The sequence below is a fragment of the Protopterus annectens genome, chromosome 9.part0 (genome assembly GCF_019279795.1).
Source record: "Protopterus annectens isolate FY-2018-M chromosome 9.part0, PAN1.0, whole genome shotgun sequence".
In the NCBI taxonomy this organism is placed as follows: domain Eukaryota; kingdom Metazoa; phylum Chordata; order Ceratodontiformes; family Protopteridae; genus Protopterus; species Protopterus annectens.
The window spans coordinates 1,914,728,735-1,914,743,698 of NC_056743.1; the positions used below are offsets into that span (position 1 = coordinate 1,914,728,735).

At 40.3% G+C, this 14,964-nt stretch overlaps 1 protein-coding gene across 1 annotated transcript in view; it reads right to left on the reverse strand.

Annotated features, from left to right (window-relative positions):
• LOC122812319 (regulator of G-protein signaling 8-like) overlaps positions 1–14,964 on the reverse strand; it is a 511,190-nt gene that overhangs the window by 419,505 nt on the left and 76,721 nt on the right. Inside the window, exon 2 of the mRNA XM_044084724.1 lies at positions 2,721–3,062. Coding sequence (XP_043940659.1) covers positions 2,721–2,957 — 237 coding nt within the window. The 5' untranslated portion in view covers positions 2,958–3,062. The remainder of the gene's footprint in view (positions 1–2,720; positions 3,063–14,964) is intronic.

Here is a 14,964-nt window from a genome sequence, read left to right on the forward strand (position 1 = left end):
TGCCTCATGGGAGCTTTTCTTGCTTGTGATGTTTTCTAATTGTAAACATATTTGAAGTGCATACTTGATGTCAAATACAGCAGAAAATTACTTAGTGCATCATTTCATCTTTGAGGACATCTTCCTGGATGAATCAAAATTACCCTTCTGGCTGCCTAATGACTCCTCCATCTAGGGACTGCTGCTGCAGTCTCCTACAGAATGGGAAAGGAGAAAATATTTATTTGTATGTACACACAAATACACACAGGTGCACCCACATGTTCACACACACACACACACACAGACACACACACCTACACACACCCACACACACCCACACACACCCACACACACACACACACACACACAGACACACACACCTACACACACACACACACACACACACACACACACACACACACACACACACACACACACACACACACACACACACACACACACACACACACACACACACGTGCACACACACACACACACACACACAGACACACACACACACACACACACACACACACACACACACACACACACACACACACACACACACACTCACACACACACACACACACACACACACACACACACACACACACACACACACACACACACACACACACACACACACACACACACACACACACACACACACACACACACACACACACACACACACACACACACACACACACACACACACACACACACACACACAGGTGTACTCACACACTTCTGTATCTATGCATTTCTATGATGTACGTTTATTTCATTGATTTTCTTGATTTATAGGAATGTGCTGCCTCAGTGTTTGGGAGTAAAGTGATGTGTATGAGGTAGTTATGTTCCCAAAATGGTGTTTGATGTCATAACATGTGCCCGTAATAGTCATATGTACACCTGTGTAATGTAGCGTCAGAGAAAAATATGCAGATTGGTGATAAGCAGGAAGGAGAGCCCAGTCAGAGGCCCACTTAGAAGAACACCTTGACAGACTATTTAATACAGGGAGTACATGCCTCTAAGTGTTTCATAACATGGGGTCCCCATCACTGGGCTATTATCTTCCAACAGGGAAACAATGTTTGTACACGAAGGTGTATGCATCTCAGGAATACTTCCAATTAGAAAGAATCCCCGAAAGAATCCCAAGCAGCAAAATCTGCCATGAAGCAGGGGGTTACAGGAAGGCCACAAGGAGAAGGAAGGTGAGAAAGGTGACTTGTGAACCTCTGAGGTACCAAAGGAGGGTCCATCAAATGTGTCTAATATTTTATTTACTCGGCTGCTGTAGGAAAATAGGACTGATAGGGTAATGCTCCTACTGTCTGCCTTGTTTCTAATTGTACCCAGTTTAGTATTTGTAGAATTTGATGCTTTTTTGTGAAGGTTTCAGTTATGAACGTACCCATTTACAATTAGTATGTCAGACTTTAATAGGAAGTTCTGCAGTTACTGCAGACTTTTTTGTTGAATTTAAGGGCACAAGTTGACATCTTTAATCCTGTCTACAAGACTTGTTCAGCAAACCTCTAAAAGGTGCCACAACCAGGTTTCTAAATTAAATAAAAGTCTTGCCCTTTATTAACACAATAACTTCTGATAAGACTGAAAAGCTATAAGTACATATACTTACCCTTTACAGAGAGCAGCATATCAGATTGTCTTTACAAATACAGCTGCGATGGGCTAAGGATTAGGCACTGCTGTGTTTTGCATCAAGAAGCCCAGTAAAGCTCTACAAAAGAAAAATCTTATTTAAAAGACCCACAACTAAAAAAGTGATGAAAGTTTAGAAGTCTTAAGCAAGATAGAACTCGAGATTTCTCAGATACTCTGCCCTGTTCTCCACCACTGGCTTCTAACCCAGCTATACCAGTGTAAACAGTCTCTTTCATGGTCAAGAATCAAAATCACATGAATTGTTAAGGAAAAGAATCTGTGCTTACAATGCATCAGCATTGCTTTGTTTCTTCATAGGGGACTAGTGAGTTATAAGTAATATCATAATGGTGAATTTTATTTGCGTTGCCACCTTATCTTGTTTACAGTATCTTACTCTGTGACACAGAAAACAAACAAACAAAGAGATCCCACTGCCTGTAGCAGCAGCATACCTGCTGCACAAAACAAAGTACATCATTACAACAGCAATTGTTGAGCTGTCAGCCACTTGGTATCTGGCTTCAGCTTTGCCTGTCACGTGCAAGCAAAAACTGGGGTGCACTTTGTATCTGTGCCACAGACAGGGTACCGTCACTGGCCTCACTTAAGAGGAGGTGTTGGGAAATACTCTGTGGCACTCAACATAAAAGGAAAGCATGTTGGATGACTTCTGACCCCTTCATAAAGGAGATCAATAGAATGGTGCCTATTTGTGTGTACCACGTTGGAGAAATGTGTCTGGGAGGTCGTGGAAATCTCACCACACCAGAAGGAAGACAGAGAAAATTTAGCAGATACCCAGAGATAGTTAACAGATGATACATGACTGACTTTGGAGTTGTTACTGAAGGAGAGAAAGTGAGTTTTTATGTGGGAAGAAAAAATACTAATAAATTAAATTATATTTGTTGCTTGTTATCTGTCAAATGAATAATAACAATAACATAACACAACAAATTACTTTCTGAGTCAAAAGTGGAGTGTGATAAAGGCAAATAAACTTCTTAAATTTGGAATTTTCCTTCTGGGAATTCATGTGGCCTAATGCTATTACTTACCAGTCTGGAGGTATGGAAGGCTGAAAAATTAGATATAAATGCATCTGTTTTACTGTTTGCAACCTGATCCAGATTTGGCTGCTCAGGAAGAGAACTGACTGAAATTTCCTGGTAAACCAGATCTTGTGACATCAGTGCTTCACGGGATTGTGTGCAGGTGTCTTTTGTCCTTGTCATGCTGCGTTGAGGGGTACTTTGTCTTCGCAGGAGAAAACAGTTACAAAGTCCACCAGACATTCTGTCAAATTCAGCAATGGCTAACGTGTAACTGAAAATGCATGTCTTCAGCGGGATAGGCGTTGCTGTTATCAGTTGATCACAGGTCTGTTTAACAGCTAAGACCTGCAAGAAGGGAAAAGAAAACATATTTATTGGGGCATTTTATTTCAACTTGGGAAATTACTCTGTAAATTATAACACTTTCATTGGACAGAATATTTTCAGTATAACAACAATACAGCATCGTACTGGATCAGGTTTTATACAAACATAAAAGAAAAAGCCAAAAACAAACATTTAAAGAAATATGCAGTATTTTGTGTGACAAAATGTTCACCACCAGCTTAATTCTCTTATCAGCTTTTCAGCTAAGGTGGAAAAGCCAACTTGCATGCTTTTGTGACCTGAGTTTGTACTGTGAACATATTTATTGATAATTCCTGGAGGAAGAAAAATGATGCTGTGAATTATTAGAAGGATAAAACATTTCAGCCACTAAGCTCTGAAGTGGACACTTGCTGTATTAAGGTTAACACTGACTACTATTAATTAGTATAGCAACTTTCTGTTTAAAGAACCAGATTTTTATTTTTTAAGTTAAGTTTTATTTACAAGCACAAATAAAACCTTGTTTTCTTGCAACTCAATTATGGGAAGTAATGGAAAGAACACATCCAAATCCAATCACAAATGCACTCTTGGTTTGTTTCAACAAATAACGCATATTTACAAAATTCTCTCTCTGTTTATTCCAGTGCTCATAACTGTTTCCACAAATCACTTCAAAGTGGCCTCTGATTTTTTTGCAAAATTGGCCAGCAAATCATCAATAATTACAGGCAGCAATATTTTCTCTGCAAGACTCTTCACCATTCAGGCAGGGGTAGCACCATTAGCTTCTTGGCATTCACAGGTTCATAACTAGTCTCTAGGCATGTAGTCCAGGAGACCATTAAAGAGACTATTACAAATTCCTAATTGTTCCAAAGTACAGTCTGGTTAAGTGACTTGCTTAATGTCACATAGTAAGCAAATGAAGGTGGAAGATTCAAACCCTGGATCCTTGGTTCAGGAAGTAGCTCATTAACAATTCAGAACTTTAGTCTTCTGCAGTAACTGTCAGACTAAAGAAATTAAGCACAGGTCATGTCCGAAGCCCAAACGCTGATCTGCAGTAACTGTCAGACTAAAGAAATTAAGCACAGGTCATGTCCGAAGCCCAAACGTTGATCTGCAGTAACTGTCAGACTAAAGAAATTAATCACAGGTCATGTCCGAAGCTGAAACGCTGATCTGCAGTAACTATCAGACTAAAGAAATTAAGCACAGGTCATGTCCGAAGCCCAAACGCTGATCTGCAGTAACTGTCAGACTAAAGAAATTAAGCACAGATCATATCCAAAGCCCAAACGCTGATCTGCAGTAACTGTCAGACTAAAGAAATTAAGCACAGGTCATGTCCGAAGCCCAAATGCTGATCTGCAGTAACTGTCAGACTAAAGAAATTAAGCACAGGTCATGTCCAAAGCCCAAACGCTGAGTTGTAAGATGGAAACATGAACAACTAAGCCACTATGCTGGCTGATGTTCAGCAGGCTTCCTTCAACTTGTTTCACCACAGAGGCAGGAGGACATCAAATAGGCTCTCCTTTGTAAAGCAACATCTCCTAACTTGTTTCTGAACACCTTCTAAACTGCTGACATCCTTCACACATAGTGAACTGCAAGCACATTTTAAGATCCTTCTCTCTAGGTCCAGAGTTCAGGACTCAAACTGAGCCAGCAGGGAGTGGACACAATATGCCACTACATGCAGCTGTACCATGTTAATTTCCTTTCCCTGGTTTGCCTGCCTAGTTTAAACCACCAAAACTCTACACTTCTCTTCCATAACCAGGATTAGCAGTCACAATGCCAAACTATACATATATAGATAGTGATAAGTGCATAGTGCCAGATGAGTAGATGATTTGCAGTATTTACAGGACTGTATATTGTGGTGCCTATTTGTAGAAGCCTGTTGTTGAGAGCTCTTGTGTTGTATAATACAAAGCAGAGGGTATTGAGTTTTTATGGAGTTTTTAAATCCAGTAAGCCAGTGACAAATCCCTGATCCTGTAACATATGTAAAACATATAGCAATGATCAAACTCCCCAGATCTGTACCTATGTAGCCCAGAATATTACACTGCCTATATGTAGCAATACCAGATATATTGGGTGTTTGACCTGTCATTCACACCATGCATTACACAGCAACAACAGCAACAATCACAGCAACAACAAGCTTAGCTTCTAAATCATGGACCTATAACTACCTCAGTAGGTCCACACTATACACCATCCATTCAATAACATGTGAGCTGGATCTACCTGGTTAAAGGAACTAAACCTCTATTAACAGATAGATAAGACATGGTGTAATAGATTTGCATTCCAAAGTTACTTCTACTATATGTCAAGCCGACATCCTTTTATCAGTTTCACGATGAACCTGCATAAATAAATGGGCAGCCTCAGATTCTCTCTGGTCTATCTTACATTGGCTTCATTAAGTCTGGAGGGAACTTTTGAAAATGAGCTATTGACTATGCTTTCAATGGCCTACAGAACAACTGGCTATTACTTGTGTATGAACTTGTAACTCCAGAATTGTGACATGCTTTATTTAGGAAACTGCATTTCCCGTGCACAGTCATAATTTTCCATGTACAGCAGTATATATACTGGGCTCAGTACCATTCTTCTGAAGATGTAACATAATTATTGCAGAGAAAAGTCCAGCCAATGGTAAATCCAGATCAATGCAAAAACCAACATGCAAAAACAAAAGAAGTTCTGGAATGCAATAGTGGAAGGACTTTATTCAACAACTTATAAAATACATACTAGCTCATTCACTTACAAAACACTTTCTCAATTTGACTGTGATGGAAAATGAAAAAAATTATGGCTAACATATTGCTCTTCTGTATAACAAAACATCCCCTCTCATGTGCACACACACACACACACACACACACACACACACACACACACACACACACACACACACACACACACACACACACACACACACAAGCCATAGCAAGGATTATTTTACATTGATGTTAGCTAATAGAATACATTGTATCGCATATGTCCTGCCAAACCAGTTTAGTGAATGTTTAACTGTGTTTAAAAACATCAAGGCCAAGTCACTTAAATGCACAGGTATCTTCTGTTTTCATCAATGCAACCACTTTATTGACTGTACACACACACATACACATACACACACACACACACACACACACACACACACACACACACACACACACACACACACACACACACACTGCTCAGATGTCCAAATGTGATTTAAAAATGGCCACAGAAAAACATTTCAACTTGCTTCACACAAAGGCACACTACTCCTGCAAAGCTAGATTAATGGCTGTTTAACTTAATCATGATAGCAGAGTCATTTTCATTCATAGACAGCCACCATACCCAGCAAGTGTAGCCAGTTTGTTGATCGGATACATTTGAGGTACCTGATTGTGATAAATAATGGCCACTGTAATTTATTTCACATTTACTTTAAATAAACACACACATGTACACTAATCAATTTAAAGCCAGATTAAGAACAGTTTAACTTAAACAACCAAAAGCTTGGTTAGTCACTTTTATCTGCAGACAGACTGATAATCAAAAGTTATAAATACTTTGTTGACTGTGTACACCTCAGATATATGATTGTAATGTATTTCAACTCTGTTTCACATAAATAGTAGCTACAATAAAGTATGAAAACTTGCTTCAGACAAATACATATCAGTCCTGGAAAGCCAGAGCAATGACTATTTAACATAAGCAGATTTCAGCAGGCCAATCCTTTTAAAACACAGATAGGCACAGCAATTGTATTCACTTTGTGGATTGTGTACACCTCAGATGTCTGATTGCAATACAAATGACCACAATAATTTAGTTCAATGGTATTTTATACAAATTGTATCCAGCCAAAATAAAGTATTCCAGTTCATGTCATGTACATATACAAAATGCATATTAGTCCTGCAAAAACGGAACAATGATTGTTTCACTTAAGCAAATGACAACAGGCCAAGGTCAGTCAACATCATCCACAGACATTTCCTACACCAAGCAATTACAGGAACTTTGTGTACACCTTATATGTCTGATTGTAATAAAATGAAATTGAAAGTGGCCACAATAATTTATTCCAGCTGTTTCATGTACAGATTAAACCAGTCATGGTATAAAGTACTTCAAAATGCTTCATATAAATACAAATTTGTCCTACAATGTCCACTGCAAATATCTAGTTGCCTACCTGAGTAAAACATGTACATGTTACATACTAACCCATATTGCACCCTGACCTTATTATTGTCTTGCAGGCCCTGATGGTGTTGCATCATACAGACTACTGACACCATTATCCTCCATTATTCAAACTTTCTGGACTTTTTACTTGGTTTATCCCACTGCAATCTACATAAAAGGCACTATGATTCATTGTCTAGGTTGTGGATGGGACCAAGCAGAAAGTCTGGAAACTAAGCACCATGTGGCACTTTCCTTATAAAGTGCTGCAGCAGTAACACCTCATAAGGTGAAGCAGTTTCTTTCAATTGGGGCACCCTGGCAAGAGCATAAAATCTCGTAAAGTGCCCCTTACCCAGTGATGTCAGAATCAGCTGCCTAATTTGTCTGAGCATAAGGCAAGCCATAGATGTAGTCTTTGCAGCACAGGGCTAGGAACGGCTGCACATCTTGGATATGCTTATGATTGACAGTTTGTATACTGTAAAAAACAACAATTCTGTAAGGTTGTTAGACTGCATAGTGTGAAAACATTACAACATACAGGAAGCTCCGCTCCCTTCCCCCACTCCAACGTAGTGATATATGCTAACTCTCATCCTTCCCCTAACCACATGCATCTTATCTTTTAAAAAGCCCTTCAATAATACTAACACTACACAAGACAGCTCAGATACCCGCCACGTGCGCACACACACACACACACACACACACACACACACACACACACACACACACACGCGCACACACACACACACACACACACACACACACACACACTCACACACACACACACACACACACACACACACACACACACACACACACACACACACACACACACACTCACTCATTCACTAAATCTATCCCATAACTTAACCCTCAACACAGTCACACATACACACACTCTTAATCTATCCCCCTTACCTAACCATTACTCTAATCCTAACCCGCCTCACACACACTCTTCTAGTATACATCCCACTTACTATTTTGGCAAAGAAAACATCCAAAAACATCTGTTCAACAAACTAGATGTTTACATAAATAACCTTGCGGTTCTGGCTGTTGACCAAAGCAATGGACCAAACATACGGCACTCATTGATATAAATCTATATTAAAATCCTGTGTTACTTTGCTTTGAAATGTAAGACCACAACTGCAGTATTATACTGCATTAATTCATTATTACCTTTTAGCTTGTAATCCCTAGGTTTGACAATGAGTACAAAGGCATTATGCTATTTTTCTTTTAAAAGTTAGAAATGTTTTTGAAGCTTTTTGTTTGCTTCAGATTTGAAGAGAACTGTTCATCTGAATGCAAAATCAATTATATACTCATTTAAATTAATAAAGTGAGACCTGTGTTTATTATTAACAGTAGTTTGCAAAACAAAAAAACAAAGCAAAAAAACATGGGATTGGAAAACAGTCCTATAGCAAGTTATTAAAGATTTATTAGTTCCTTTCCTGCAGGTGTGAACTGAAATTAGTTGCTGAAAGTCAGAATAGATCTACTTTCTGACAAAATGATTCAAAAAGTAAAATGAAGGTCAGTTTCTGAAATTGAAGTTTGGTTCATAGGTTCATACTAAACTAAGTTAACTTGCCCTTCTACTGAGTCCTATCTGCGGAAGTGTCCAAAGAACAGCAGTTAGGACTTTGACTGTTTATACTCCAAAGGGCAGCAGTTAGGACTTTGACTGTTTTTATTTACTGATTATTAGTTTCAGCTGTCCAGACCTTTGTTGAATGTTGCTGTCATTCCTCATAGCATATTTTTACACTGTCTCGCATTAAATGGTTTACTGCTTAACTAATGCATATTCCTTTTTTTGGCCTTTTCCTCTCACCCTTCCTTCATTTTACCAGTCCAGCCTATGCTCTCTGGCTTCATCATATCAACTACTCCATGCACTTTGAACTTATTCCAGTAACTTCCTGGTGCTGGTCACAGATGGAAGGCAACAGGGCATGACACATCTGAGTTTCTATCTGGGGATGGTCTAACTTGGCCTACCCTGTTTCTCCCCTCTCCTCTTCTAGCTAAGTGGTATGGTCCCTGTGTAGGCATGCAATGTGCTGTTTTGGGGTATCACCCTGCCTCTGCAGGAGCCCAGCCAGGCCTACTGCCTTCCATTGACTATGCCTCCTCTAGTGATGTCTCCAGCCTCCACCAGGGATCATCATGAAGAGACAGCCATGTATCATTGTCCTCCCAGCATGGGCATGCCCATGTCTACCCACCACTCTGTCAGTTGCCCAAGACACTAATCAAACCCAGGTCACCTGGGTCATAGTCGGGGCTTTATCTCTCTAGACCAGAGGAGTGACAACTGATGGATATTCCAATAGAAAGATGGCCTCTCAAGAAAACTATAGCAGTCAGCCTCCTTTCTATTGGGACGTGCTTTATTTTCAGTGGGCATGCTGACCTTTGAACACTGATGGCTACAGTTAATTATTGATTTAATTTGTCTTTGGCTTATGTTAAGTACATTGGCTGTACAGAGAACATACTGAGATACTTCAGGTGCAGCTAACATTGGGTAAGACACTGATTCAGGTCGTAGCCTGCTATAGGTCCCCAACCATGTCCCAAGACTCTCACTCCATGTTCCTAAGCACCCTGGAAACTATTAGGGTCACACCCAACGCTCTCATACTAGGTGACTTCAACTACCCCTCCATCAACTGGAAAAGCTACTCATGCACTAATACACTGGCCCAACGCTTCCTGGAATTCATTAGTTCCAATGCCCTGGACCAGCTCATTCTTACTCCCACTAGAGGAAGCAACATCCTTGACCTGATTATTACTAATTATTAATTATTATTAACTAATTATTATGTATTTAATTATTATTTATTATTAATTTATTTATTTAATTATTATTTATTTAATAATTATGAATTATGGACAACCATTGTTCTACACCAATAGTCAATTCCTCCCTAGTAAGATCTGACCACAAACTAATCACCATAGAAATCCACATCTCACCCAGACCCCCTGCAAAGGTAACCACCATGAAAAATGTCTCCAAAGCTGACTTTAGGCTCCTAAAAACAGAGGTGGCAAACTTCACGGCACCCATGCCAATGGAAAATAGATGCATGACTGCTGAGTCATACACCAATGCACTGTATGAACACGTACATAAATGCATGGAACTAGCCATACCCAACAGAACCAAGATGATCTCCTCCAAAAAAGGAAGCCAGTCTGGTGGTCCCCTGCCATTAATAAACTCTACAACAGAAGGAAGAAACTGTTGCAGAAAAAGGTGAGGTCCCAAGACTGGAAAAACTCCCTTATTAGCCACAACAAAAAGTTGAGATCCCTCATCAAAACCTCTAAAGCCAGCTATGAAAGTAGAATTGTGGCAGACACTAAAAACAACCACAGAGCCTTCTATAGTTATATCAAGAATCTCCACGGCAATACCCGGGTTTTCTCTGAGTTACTGCACAATGGTACCTCCTATACTGAGCCAACAGATATTGCTAACATACTAACCAACAGATTCAGTGCCAACTTTACTCCTCTCTGCCCCTCTAAAAGTCCAATCACAATACCGGAGAAATGCCAGGCACTCAGCATTACTGCAGCACAGGTTAAAACTGCATCATCCAGGGGTAAGAATACTGCTTCAATGGAACCTGATGTGTTCTACATGAACTACAAAGTGAACTGGCACCACATCTGTGTGCCCTGTTTAATCACAGCCTCACCTCAGGCTTTTTCCCTACCTAATGACACACTGCTACAGTCATCCCTCTCCATAAAAAGGGAGAGACTACAGACCCTGGGGAATTATCACCCCATTAGCCTGATGAGTCTGATATGTAAGGCTATGGAGCGCATCATCATGGACCTAATTAACAAGGATATAGGGACTCTCCAAACTCTAGATCTCATGCAATTTGGTTTTGTGAAAGGTAGATCATGCCTCCTCAACCTGGTTGACTTCTTTGAGTCAGTCACCAGAGCTGTGAATGAGGGCAAGGCAGTTCATACAGCCTACCTTGATCTGGTCAAGGCATTTTATACCATTCCTCACTCAACAATTATTGATAAACTCACCAAACTAGGCATCAACCCCTATATCACTAGGTGGGTTGCAAATTGTCTCACAGATAGAACCCACAGTGTGAAAGTAGCGGACTCCAAGTTAGACTGACGACCAGTCATGAGTGGATTCCCACAGGGATAAGTCCTGGGTCCTGTCCTGTTTGGCATCTACTTCTCAGAAGTCCAGGCCAACACGGAGGGAGTCTGGCCGACCAAGTTTGCCGACAGCTGCAAGCTGGGAGCCATTATTAACTCCCCCATGTGATGTAGACATCCTACAGAAATGCCTTACTGAGACCAATGACTGGTGTCAAAACCATGGCCTTAATCTTAATGTCAAAAATGCATCTTCATCCCCTTTGGGGAAAAACTCAGTTCCTACTAATTACCACATCAATGGGAGCCCACTGATCACTGAAGGTGTTATAAGAGATCTGGGGACACAGGTTGACAGCAACCTCTCCTTCGACCACCACAGTGTCACTGTGGTCAGAAAGTCTTTCTATGTTGCACATCTCCTTACCAAGGTTGCATCCAGGAAGAAAGAGGTCATCATCTCTCTCTACTCTGCCCTCATTAGGCCAGTCATTGAGTATAATGCCCATTTGGCATGTACCTCACTAGACACATGCAACAGCTGGAAAGGTCACAAAAGTACCTCATGAAGAGGATCCTAGGTGTTAAACATCTCCTACATGGACAGACTCAAAAAACTCCAGCTATTCTCTGTATCATATCGTCTACTAAGAGGCGATCTCTGCTTGACTTACAAAGCTATATCTGACCCAGCTCTGTTAGAAATGATACATCTAAAGGAATCCAAATCCTTCCACACCACATGCTCCAGGGACCTCAGCCTCATTACCAGAATCAACAGAACATGCTGGAGGGACAGGTTCATAACCCAGAGACTGCCCATACTCTGGAATAGACTTCCCATACATGCCACTGACCCTCTTCAAGGAAAATCTTGATGAGTGGATGGGAAATGCAAAGTGCATCCCGGGGATCACTCCAGTGGCTCTACTTGACAGAGGCACTGGGAACTAACATCGGGTGGCACGATACCAGGGCACTTCTATAGGCTAGGCTTGTAAAGTCTCCAGGGTCATTAGCCTATTACACACCTATGAACCTATGAACTGATATTGAGCTATTTCATGATGCACATATGCTGAAATTTGCATGGTCCCATTCATAGTAGCCCTCTGTATGAGAATTTGTCTGAAAGCCCTGACTCACAGTTACCAGTTGTAGGTAGTGAGTAAGAATCTGAGTAATTTAGGGGGGGTATAACAGAATATCAAACCCCCTATGTTAAGATTCAAAATATTATAAAAGATCTAAAAGTGAAAGTATTACACCTCAAATAAAATGGATGAAGACACATTGCAAGCAACTTAAAAACACCAACCTCTGTGCATCTGCAGATCTCTAATATATATCACTTCTGATGTCACACCAACTCAGGGAAAAGGGAAAAGTACTAAAAAGCATAACTTGCCTTTTGCCTTTACTCAGAGTAGCCTGACCTGGGATGCACCATTCATTGTAATTACTGGCATCACCTCATCTCATACAATGGAGCACTGACAATACATGTTGTGATGCCCACCACTATGTGTCATCCCCCTGCTGGGCCAGTAATCAAGGAGCCTGAATCCTCACCACTGACACTGGAGTGGGACGTGCACTTGGAATACAAATGGATACACTCTGTACTTCCAGATACAAGCCTCTCTGCATCAAGTACAATTTCATTTAATAGCACACAGGGAGTACACTCAGCCCAGGGTCTGGATGTCTCTATATCTGTCTCCCTCCAGGTCCCAGTAAGACTCCCCACTGGTACAGCTGTAAGGTGAGATCCTCAGCCGAGAGTCTGATCCAAGTCCTCCAGCACCCTCTCTGTAAACCCAGTGCTTTGTGCCAGTGCCCCAAGTAGCTGACACACGCAATTTTTAAGATTTAATTTTCACACACACCTGGTAAAGGCTGACACAGATTACACATTCTAACAGCTCTGCCAAGGCCATAAGGTACATTCATTGGCACCCGTCAGTTACTATAAGTCTCTTACAAAGGGTATCCAATTATACTGTGCAATATTAATGCTAATGCAAATGATAATAGTTGACCAAGACAGTTAGGCCTTCTGGTGCGGCCCACACGGTGTCACCAAATAAATATAAGTACTCTCAAAGATTAGATACTTTCTACAACTACCAACCACAATAAAAGTTTTAAATATATTTAATAATAAATAATACAAGAATATGAAAATATTGAATATATATTTATAGTAAACCACATAGTTCAAATCACAGAAAATATTGAAATTAACATTGATGGACTGACTCATACAAATAAAGAAAAACACTCTATAAACTAAGCTTCACTATATTCTTGACTGAATCTAAAATAATTACTGTTCCCTAGTTAAGTTGCTTACTACTGCAAGGCAAGATACTGTGTGTGAGGGTCTTTCTACTCAGGCTTCCCAAATGGAATGTTCAATACTCTGTGATTTCCCTTTGTAATATCTAAAATATAATTTCCAATAGGGGTAGCAGAATGACCTCATCTGGTCACCTGCCTCTATGTTCTCACAGTAATCCCCTTTGAAACAGAGACAGGAATTTAGCATGTATGGCTACAATACACATCTAAATGTTTATGGCAGTGCCTGAGGCTTTCCCTCTTTTTACTGAGCTAATGAACAAAGGCTTTTTCCCAGACTTAGCATCTCCGGTCCTATTCAACACTGTGGGGTGAAGTTTTAATGGTTTAACAACCCATTTACATTTCCCTTATTTTTCTTAAAATAAGCCAGCTGGTTAACCATTGCTGTGGCAATATCCTCTATTAAAACATACATTTAATTCAGTTACAATAATACATATAAATTTATTTTCATTCCAGCAGGATGCACTGTTGATACATTTTAACACAAGCAAACCTCAAAAATACATTTTCAGCAGAAGCATTGGTACAAATCCGTTTGCTATACAAATGGCATACAGTTCCAATACATTTGTAACACAAGCATCTGGTATAAACCAGTTTAATATTCAAAGGACATATCATTTTTTACAAAAATTCAGCTGACTATGCTGGTACTTGCCCATATCATCACATCTCTCCCCTCTACGAAGACTCAAGCTATTTTTTCAAGTGACCCTTGAGAAATGTGGTTTGAGAGAAATAAGCCTGTCTGGGAATATATTACCCCATTTCCTGTCTTGAGAGCCCATCTGTGTTTGCTTTGCTGACTGCACTACAATGTTGTCCTGTCATATCATGTACCTGTAGTCCTAAGCTCCACCTTAATAACTTGGCATTTTGCTGGCTGGCTCTAGGTAGCCATGTTAAGGGATTGTGGTCTCTAACTACAGTGAATTTCCTTCCTTACAGATAAGGCTGAAGTTTCTGCAGTGCCCATACTATGGCCAGACATTCATTTTCTACAGCTGCATAACATTCCTCCCTGGGTTGGAGTCTATGGCTGAGATATGCCACTGGGTGCTCTTCTCCCTCTGAGGAAACCTGGCTAAATACAGCCCCCACCCCATGATTTGAAGCATCCACCTACACAACAAATTGTTTACTATAA